Source organism: Paramisgurnus dabryanus, chromosome 11, assembly GCF_030506205.2.
Source record: "Paramisgurnus dabryanus chromosome 11, PD_genome_1.1, whole genome shotgun sequence".
Lineage (NCBI taxonomy): Eukaryota > Metazoa > Chordata > Actinopteri > Cypriniformes > Cobitidae > Paramisgurnus > Paramisgurnus dabryanus.
Window position 1 is genome coordinate 29,719,463 of NC_133347.1, and position 10,916 is coordinate 29,730,378.

Below are 10,916 nucleotides of genomic sequence, written 5' to 3' on the forward strand. Positions count from 1 at the left end.
TTGTCTAGTGTGACTACTGAGCACTTATGGTAATAGGACAGCACATTTAAGGAAATCTGAACAGTTGTGTCATTTGGTTCACCCGAAATGGGTGGTCCAGCAACCAAGCAAACGCTTTGCAATTAAATATTTGAGGCTATCTCTTTGGCTTACGATCTCTCTGGATGGCCCTCTCTTCTGGCCATCAGGTTGCATTCAACCAGAGGTGTGGCAGCCCCTACAGCCTTACGGTACATTTACACGGGGCGTCAGCGTTAACGCTTAATGGAAGGCTTGTCTGAAGCGTGGCCAACAGCCAATCACTGTGGCCGCAACACAAGCTCCGGTCTTCCATTAACGTAATTGGCTGGCTCTGCCTAGGTTATTTGCATAAGGCGATATGATTGGCTGACACACACGTTGCCACTTGAAAAGTTGAGAAATGTTCAACTTCTGCCGCGAGCAACGGCACTGACGCGGCGCCGACGGATCCACAATTCAGTTCGCCAACGCTTGACGTCACCCATTAAAAGTGAATGGGAAGCGTCAACGCTTACGCCCCGTGTGAATGTACCGTTAGGGCCTGGGGCTTTTGTCCAGGATGGTCCTCATATTTGTTAGATTTTATGAGCTTGTTCATGAGTGCTCCTGTCATAGTTGTGCACATGTAGACACACACACAGGTGTTTTGAAAGTCTGGCATTCCCAAAGCATCTCTATTGTATAGCTCGAGTTCCAACAACAGCAGCCCTTGTTCCCTGAGAACGTTCAATACCTGGCACACTCCCTGCATCCCTGTGAGCTACTTGCTTTGGCCTTTCGAAGCTAACGCCATATTCCAGGTGCCCTTTTATGCTTCCTGGTCCCTATGTCATCCCGTCTATTACGTTCAATCCTGTTACATTAGATGTACCAATCGTGCTTCAGACACAATCATGCAGAGGCGTTCCCAAAGTATCTCTAACCCGTTTTAACAGTAGCTTAAAATAGGTGCTAAAAGCCTTTGTGTTAGAGTCAACCATTTTTTAATCTAATTCCCTAATAGGGAATGACTTCACTGTCACTCTAGCTTATCATATGACTTTAGACAACACATTTTTTATTGTTTTTGGTCCTTTTGCTGGTAAAAAAGTATGTAACCTTTTTCCTTTCTCTTTAACTAGGCTTATGCAATGATGCTCTCGCTGTCTGAGAACAACACCCTGCATGCATCCTCACAGAACTCTTTGGATGCCTGGCTCAACATGGGAGGAGGCTCATCGGAAGCAAGCTCCTTTCACCCCCTTAACAACATCTAAAACGAAGAAAGATCCGAATAGTTAGAGGGAGAAAGAGAGAAGGGGAAGACACGGACACGGAGAAGCTTCAAAACGGGCCTGTAAAGACCAGTGAACCACCAGTATGCGTGTCAGGAGGAGTGGGCTGTAGAGGTAGCAGACTATATTGTCGAGTGAAACAGACACAGGAACCAGTCATAGATGGGAGATTTTCTTTCAAGAACGGCATCACTGAATTCCTGCTCTACAACATATTTAGTGTCTACAACTAACCACTATAGTTCTCTCCTCAGGAGCTCAATTCAAAGGGGACACTGACTCTAAAATCACCTCTCCACCTCATTTTTAATTTGCATTTAACACAGACTGTATAGTTTATTTAACATATTCCTGAAGACCCTGGTTCAAGTTCGAGATAACCGGGAGTTCCCTTCTTTGTGGAGTTTGTCTGGTCTCCCTGTGTTGCTATGGGTGTCCTCCAGGTACTCCCAGTTCTAAAACATGCTGGTCTTCAGTTTAATTATGATTTCTGAATTGCCCATAGGTGTAGGTTAGCGTGTGGATGTCTTGTTAGTCCTGTAATGGACTGTCCACCTGATCTTGGCCCAAGATCACTGGGATACAGCACTCACTGTGACCACAAACTGGAATAAGCAGAACAAAGAATCGATGGATGTTTCCGTACAGAAAAGTTTCATACAATTTTAATATTAAGCACTTAAGCGTTAACTTCCCCTTGAAAATGAGTGCTGTTTACAATAAAAACCACTCTAATGTTTATGCTGGAAATCATTGGGAAACCTTTGCGATTTTTCTTAACTCTGACAATTTTGTCACATCCCTTCAACAGTTAAATAAAAGCAGCATGTTTGTTTCGAGTGTATAGCATTATTATTGTTATGGTTAGTATTTTAGCTGTATACAGAAGTCCAGAAGGGTGTTTTAGGGTTAAATTATTCTCAAGTGATGGCATTTAGATATCTTACCTTCCCCTTTCTTTAATTTAGTATCTCTTTTGTATGTTTTCCTTGACAAACAGTATTGTTTCTTTTCAAGTGCATATGTGCTTAAATGTTAATATAATTCACCCGTGAAGGACCAAATTTGTACAATATTGTTGTGTGATGTAAAAAATAAGTTAACATTTTGTAGCAGAGTTTTGCGTGCCAAATAACTCAGTTTTCTTTGACAATCATTTTTTTCCTGTCACTTCACTGTCAGTAGTTATTCTTCTGTTACTTTCATTTGATGAGTGTGTGTCTTTTATTTATTTTTCTTTTATTTTTTATGAAAAATGAAGAAAAATGGTTCACCCAATGTTTAAAGGAATGAAATTACTGAAAATTGTGATTTTTTTTGTTGTTGTTCTTTGGAAATAGAGAAAAAAATGGTTTTGCCAAAATCTGATTTAAAAAGCAATGAATTTCATTAATGAGCACATAATCTTAAGGCCAGTCTATTAAAGCATTTAGAAACGTAGGGTGATAAACCCATAAAATACTACACAGTATAACATCTTAATAATGCAAATGAAATGAATTAACAAGGATCTCTTGGTTTAAACTGCATGATTCAAAAGAAGAGCCATACAGTACTGTACACATAATATTGTAAATATTACAAACAGGAAGCATTTGAACCGACTACATAAGTTTAAATGCATCACAGAAAAGACTCCACAAGCGAAAGGTGAGCAGCTCGACTCCACGGTTGTCCTCTTCCATAAACAAATATATGCGAGAACTCACCAAAATCCGAACTGTGAAGCCAGTAAATAAATCGTAAACAACTGATAAATAAAATGAATGTGTAGAGTAGATGAAATATTTGGGTAATCATCACTTCCTCAGAATGGAGCGTTCTCTTGAATGTCTTTTAGGGTCAAGATTTTTTTTTACTTTTTATACTACTACATCACACACATCTTTCTTCTATAATTTAGGGTTATTGCTTAAATTGCTAATATTGATCCTAACACAGATTATCTACCACTCAGAGAGTGCATTCTTGGAGACGGAGCTTAAAGTGCACCCACAGAAACTTATATTTGCCTAGTTCTTACTGTCCCTTAGTAAGTTCCGAAAACTGCTTTTCTTGGACAGGCTGGTTGTTACAAGCACTTTAGCTTATGGGTCAACAAAGGCATATTATTAACACTAAAGTATAAAAGAGCTTTGTCGGCTTTGATCAAGCCACATAAAATACTTTTACAGACCCAGACACGTGAAATTGGCACACAGTGGACAAACTTGGAGCAGTGTGATATTTTCATGCAACACCAGGTGGTGCTCTGCATTGTTTTAAAATGTATAATACTGTATCGCATCGCAGTTATTTTCTCAGACCTGGGTCAAAGCCTTGTTTGATGCATTAGAATGCTGGACATGTCATGAAATTTAAAGTACTGAGAAGGTCATGTCACTTACTACTGTACTTAGCAAAAGCTGATGGAAAACGAATTGATCCATTGATTGTTAAAATCATCATGAACAAATGGTTAAAAATAAGCTTACGGTTGTTATTCTTAGCCCACTGTTACATTATAAACAATTGTATTGTATTAAAAAAGAAAAACAGATAAAATGGTTCTCTACAAAGTGTATAGCTCTTCAAAAAAAAGACATTAAAAAAGAGAATTCATTTTAAACATGGGTTTCAAATAGATGGTGCTTGTTTAATTTGGATTTGAGTTATTATTGCTTATGTTTATAAAAAATGTTGTGCATGACTTGTCTTATAGAGGTCATAATGGTGTCCATTTGTGAAATGTGTATCTTAAATTAAAAACAAAATGAATCAAAAAAACAATTATGAATTTGTAGCTGCACTTATTGTTCATGTGGTTAGGTTAGCAGGTTTCAAATGTTCTGTTTACTGCCTTACTATGGGGCAGATGCTTATTAAACTGAACAATATGCTTGTGGGTGAGAATTAATGACACAATTTAAGGATTGTAGAATAATACTGAAATTCTAAAATTCTTTTTTAAGCTTGTGATTACTGAAGATGTACTTTAGAGCAATTTCAAGGACAAGACATGATTCTGATGTTAATTCTATAGAATAGATATGTATACCAAATGTAATCTTTGCAATGCTATGAAGAATTTATACATGAAATTGATATGCAATAAAACCTGTGTGCTTTTTCTACGTTGTTGCTTTTGTTGCACTCATCACATCATTCATGGACTGTGTATGTATATGTGTGCACGTCACAGATGACCTAACACCTTGTTATCCTTATTACAAAAATATTTTTAGTATTAAATAATAGGGGTGTAAGGGTAACAAAGAGTTTACTGATTAGTGCGAAGCTCGGTTTTTAAGTCACAGTTTAGTTTAATTTCGGTACAGTAAGGGAGAAGAAATGCAAATCATAAAATTACTTGGCATTTATTATTATTTGTGAAAACAACAGTATACATATATTAAAAACAGATTACATATTTTAAACACAATTTTAAACAAAAAACTTTTTTTAATAAAATAAATAAAAATAAAATAAAACATATGAGTCAAAAATGGAAACTGCATGAATGTTGCTTGTGTTGAAATTCTTTAAAGAACAACCATCGTCCAATTCACGATTTTAAATTTCCTTTGGTGTGTAAATGTGTATTAGTACATGTTACCGATATGCAACATGTACAAACCCCAAAGTAAACAATGACGCGAGTTATCGTTTCCAACGTAAATCTCTTTTCTTGGACTACAACAAACACACGGATGGTAGGCAACAGTTTACTTCCTGGGCCTAACGCAGACATTATCATAATTCCTCCCGCTTCTGACTCACAGCCTGTAAGTTAACTAGGGTGACCATACGTGCCATTCTTCCCGGACGCGTCCTGGCCAGAATTTCGGGTTAGTCTTGCGGAAGTCGTATTTCTCGGCTGCAAACGTCATAGAGGATTATTATTATTATTAAAGAAAAGCAACCGTTAAATTTTAAGGTAAGAATGAAACTACAATTGTATGTCTTATGTTTTTAACTGAATGGTGTATGCAATCAACAAATACGACTTCCGGAAGATGCACCGAAATCCTGGCAAGGACGTTGTAACGACGGGGAAGGAGTTATAGGTCCTGAATTTGACGCGTGCATTAGGCTTGCTAAAAAACAAACAAATGTATTGTCCATATCTCAGTATGAAGTTGAATATGCCAGTCCATTTATTATCATGGCACATAAATCAAATAAAGACAAATAAAAACTTTACAAAACTTCAACTTTCATAACAATAAACAAAATACGAACTTAACATTAGCACAACCGATTCACACGGTCAAAAAACTTTGTTTGACCGTCCATTCCTCGCCACCTGCGGCTCATTAACACAAACTTAAATACATCAGAAAGGCTAATGGCGCCCTCTAGTGTTAAACAAAGAAACTCAATATATAATGGCTCCAACAGACGTGTCCAGGAAGAATGGCATGTATGGTCACCCTAAGTTAACTCCTGTTAGCATTGCATTGTGAGCGAATCTATCAAACATTATTGGATTATTGAGGTATTCAGGCCAATCACAATGTACGGATAAGCTGACCAATCAGGGACACAAAGCTTTTCAAATCGATGAGTTTTGTACAATGCAGGATATATGTAGTTACAAAAAGTATTTTTATTAAACCATAAACCACGCGAACACATTGTTTAATACCAAATACACACAATAACATTGTTTTTAAGCAATGAAATAGGTGCACTTTAAGTCCCCACTCCAGATCAATGAGAGGCAGTAAATTCACCCAAAAGTTGTTTGTCAACCGCCAATAAAAACAAGAGAAGAAGAAGAGGTAAGGGCACAAAGTTAATTCTATGGGCGCACTCACATTATCCAAACCAAACCAAACCAAGCCCCAGCGCGATTGTCACCCCCCTACTCCCCCAGATGCACGCATAAGATGCGATTGTTTTGAAAAAAGCAGGAAGTAAAGCTCTCTCTTAACACTGGAACCCACCGTGATGATAAGTCTTTGTTTTTTTATTCTGAGTCATTTGGTGCGCGATTACAGACAGCCCTCTCACATGTCATCATATTGCTTAGTAGATCTGTCACGTGTACAGCTCGGACATTCACGTAACCCTGCTGCTCGCAGCAAAAGGTTTTTACGGAGGCAGATGAACGTGAGTGGTCGCGCAACTGACGTCTTCACCTTCTGAGCCCAAGTGAACCGCGCTCCGGCCCATCTCTGCAACCCGGCCGCGGCGCGAATAACCAATCCGCGCCCGGGCACGGAACAGAGCGATCACACTAGTCAAACAAACCAGGCTTTGGGGGTCAAACGCGCCCGAGCGCGGTTTGGTTTGGATAGTGTGAGTGCGCCCTATACCTCCTTTGGAAAAGCTTAGGCAAGGGCCTTTGTCCTCTGTTTGAGGAACTTTAGTTCTAAACTCATTGGAAGGTAACTGACCATGTTATGTTTACTGTGTAAATATAAAGTGTTTGTAGCACATGGTTATGGTTGTTTCATCTATGAGGACGTACTGTATAGAGGTTGTTATTTTACTGTGTTTCTTTTTCCAGCTCTGTTGGTGTTGCCCTGCTCCTCCCACTGTCTGCTTCACAGGTCTTGCAGTGCCAGCACAATCCAATCTCATTAAGGAGATCATTTAAGGGTGCACTCACATTAGGGCTAACAAACCAAACATGTAAGACATTCACAGAACCCTGCTGCGTGCATCAGATTTATGCACGCGTGCACCCTTAGTTATTATCATGTTAACCTTTCCTGTTTATCACCTGACCGTGGTTGGGTGACGCAGGGGAGATCTGTCTTCTCCAGGGCCGGTCGTTCTCCTTCCGGGGTTAACTCCTTTAAACTTCGTGCTGTTAGACGTGGTGGCATATATGAAACAGGAGGCTTTCGTGCCGAATAGTTATTTGCTTTATTTTTAGCCGCACTGAATACACTGTATAACCTCAAAACAACTTGCTACCCGCCGCCGATCACTGTCTTTTTTTTACACCCTCTCGCTTAGCAGCGATCACCAAAAAAAAACAGAGCGGGCGGGGGAAAAAGGCACGCCACGGGCATGCGCACTCACTCACTCTCATCCGCACACAAACTGAGCTGTCCCAAAACTAACACATTGGACACACATCTCACAACACATTCTCTATATCTGTAGGCCTAAAATGTGAAGAGATAGATGTGTCCCAAATAGTTGGTAAATCCAAATAGGTAGGTTATACTATTTCAAAAGTGCCTAAACAGTGTTAAAAGTTTTAAAGCTCATTCAACAGTGAAAACAGGAGTGACAAATTACTAGGAATGCCATAGTCTCCAACAAAACATAAGAGTGCATCACCCTTTAAATCCAATTTTCCGGTGACCAGAGGTAATACTGTCGGACTAATTCAGCAATAATCAAAACATACATTGGAAGCAATAAAGTGCAAACATGTAAAAGCATTAAACAAAAAAAACTATCCAGCCCTTTTTTTTAAGAAGAAAAATATAGAACAAACTTAACTAGAGTTCAAAAACGTAAACTGTAACGTCTCTAGTGCAAATACAAACTGTCAGGTGACTCATTCAGTGACCCAACTCCCATACCGTAACGGTTGTCTGCGCTGACGCTGGGGCCGAGGTTTGCGCGAAGACTGGTGGTGTGGCTCTCCCACCACACCCCCACCATGGTCAAGCATCACATGGGAAGGAGTGGATGGAAGAGACCCGACCACGCGAGGATTAGTAGCCGGAGGGAACGGGTGGTGTGGCTCCCCCACCGCACCCCCACCATGGTTAAGCATCAAATGGGAAGGAGTGAATGGAAGAGCCCCAGTCACATGAAAATTAGTAGCAGGGAGAGTGGCCGGTTGGGAGTCACTAGGGCCATCACTCAAAACAGTAGAGTAGAGGCTGTGCAGACCGAGATCTTCCCGGTCTGCCGAGTACCCATCAACAGCTGGGGGCAGGATTTCAGAAGGCTTCCAGTTCTGAGACAGGTCCAGGACCCAGGTATTATCCAGGGGCTCACGACTGCGGTAGCATTTGAGTTGATCATGGTGGACAACTTTGACCTTAGCTCTGGGGCCCCTTTGGATCCGGTAGACGAGATCGTCTAAATGCCCCAGAACAAAGTAAGGTCCTTCATAAGAGGGGAGGAACTTTTTGACCTTGTTTTTGACATGACGGGTTCCCTTGATGAGATACCCCACCGCATCACCGACTTTGTACTGTGTGTGGCAAGCATTTTTGTCATATTGTCTTTTTGCACGTGTGACTGACTCACCGAGGGCTTCTCGGGTGATGTTGTGAGCCAGTTCTAACCGCTCACGCATTTGTTGCACATACTCGGGGACAGAAGGTGCATGATCTGAGTCTGGGGGTCTACTGGCTCACTTTTTTCACGGCCGAACATCATGAAGTTGGGGGTAAAACCAGTGGCGCTGTGCTTGGTTGCTCTGTAGGCCATCACTGCATATGGAAGCATCAAGTCCCAATCCCAGTGACAGTGTTCTGCAGTGGAGGCCAGTATCTTTTGGAGTGTGGCGTTGAAACGTTCCACCTGGCCGTCGGACTGCGGTCTGAATGGTGTAGTGTGGGTTTTGTCAATACCAAACAAACGGCACATTTCTTGGAATACCTCTGATTCAAAGTTGCGTCCTTGGTCGCTGTGCAGAGAGTGAGGCATTCCAAAGCGACATACCCATTCAGTTGCTACCACGTTTGCCACTGTCACAGCCTTTTCGTCAGAAATTGCAAATGCTTCAGTCCATTTCGTGAAATACTCCTGTATTACGAGAATATAACGGTTGTTCCGGTCTGTCTCATTGAGTGGGCCCATAATGTCCAGTGCAATGCGCTCCATGGGGGCTCCAACTCTGACAGTTCCCATGGGTGCTTGCGGAGCCTTGTGGGGTCTGGCTCTGCATGCGCAGTTTGTACAAGTCCGGCACCAGAGGGCCACATCCTTTCTCATATGATACCAGTAGTATCGGGTTTGAAGTCTGGTCACAGTCCTTTCAATACCAAAATGTCCTCCTACTGGCCCTTCATGCATTTGGCGCATAACATCGGGTTGCATTTTGCGGGGGAGAACAATTTGAGGATAGAACTGTGTGTCGTCCAAACAGTAAAAGCGGCGGACCAATACTCCATCTTTGAAGTAAAGTCTTCTCCACTGACTCCAGTATGTTTTAGTGGCTGGGCTGCATGGGGAGACTGTGACCCACGGGGGCCGTTCACTGCTGGTTTCTAACCAAGATCTGATTGGTGCAATATCTGCATCGGCATTTTGAGCCTGGCGCAACTCCTCCATAGTCCAGCCCAAAAACGGTATGGTCTCGTTTATGTTTGTTACATACACTTTCTCTGTTTGTTTTAAAACGTCTGTGTTGGTAACATTGACAACGCTTACCCCCACTGGACTCAACAATAAGGGGCTGGTGTCTGAGTCCAAATTACACTGAATTGCTTGGTGGCTTGTGGTTCCTGGCTGTAATGAAGGGTCCTGTAGATTACAAGGGCAGAACTGACGGCAGGGCCTGCGGGAGAGACTGTCAGCATTTGTGTGTAAGCGACCTGGGCGATGGATGATTTCGAGCTCGTACTCTGCTAGCTTCTCAAGCCACCGGGCTAACTGACCTTCCGGCTCTTTCATTCGCGTGAGCCAACGCAGGCTGCTGTGGTCGGTTCGTACCTTGAAAGGTCTCCCAAGTAAGTATTGCCGAAAATGAGACGTGAAATCGACAATGGCTAACAGCTCCCGCCTGATAGTGCAATAATTCTGTTCAGCTTTGGCTAATTTATGACTGCCGTATGCTAACACACGTTCCGTGCCGCCCTGCATTTGCGACAGGACAGCACCGATACCTATGTCGCTGGCATCGGTGTCCAGGATCATTTCACCATGGTCCAGAGGATAACCCAAAACTGGGGCTGTTGTGAGGCGGTGCTTAAGCATGTCAAAGGCAGCTTGGTGTTCAGCGTGCCACCGGAAGTGCGCATTCTTTCTCGTCAGGTTATGTAACGGTTCGGCAATGGAAGCAAAGTCTTTCACAAACCTGCGGTAGTAGGAGGCGAGGCCAATGAAACGTCTGACCTCCTGGACTGATGTGGGAGTGGGCCAAGCTTGGACTTTGTTGACTTTATTGGGGTCAGTGGCCACACCGTGTTCAGACACAATATGAACTAGATAGGCCACTCGGCGGCGGAACAGGCAGCATTTGGTGGGTTTCAGTTTGAGATTTGCCTGTTTAAGTCTCTGGAACACCTGGCTCAGTCGCTGCAGCATCTCGGGCACATTTTTGGCCAGCACAATGATGTCGTCCAGGTAGACGAGGCAAGTCTCCCATTGCATGCCGGCAAGGACACGGTCCATAAGGCGTTGGAATGTTGCCGGCGCATTACATAATCCGAACGGCATAACGTTCCATTCGAATAGTCCATTACGGTGGCAAAAGGCGGCTGCACGGCGGGCTCTGGGTGTTAGCTCAACTTGCCAATAACCTGAAGCAAGATCTAAAGTGCTGAACCATTTGGCCGTAGCGAGTGTGTCCAGCGTGTCTTGGATACGGGGTAGCGGGTATGCGTCGGTGATGGTGTGGCTGTTTAGTGCTCTGTAGTCTATACACAGACGATAGGTTCCATCTTTTTTTTTTACCATCACGATCGGTGAGGCCATACTGCTGTGACTGCGTGCGGC

General features: G+C 42.5%; 1 protein-coding gene across 6 annotated transcripts in view; it reads left to right on the top strand.

The window, feature by feature from the left end:
* prdm16 (PR domain containing 16) overlaps positions 1 to 4,405 on the top strand; it is a 249,802-nt gene extending 245,397 nt beyond the window's left edge. For all 6 annotated transcript variants that reach the window (XM_065247748.1, XM_065247754.1, XM_065247749.1 and 3 more), the window contains one exon: positions 1,143 to 4,405. In XM_065247748.1, coding sequence (XP_065103820.1) covers positions 1,143 to 1,277 — 135 coding nt within the window. In that variant the 3' untranslated portion in view covers positions 1,278 to 4,405. The remainder of the gene's footprint in view (positions 1 to 1,142) is intronic.
* The last annotated feature ends 6,511 nt before the right edge of the window (positions 4,406 to 10,916 follow it).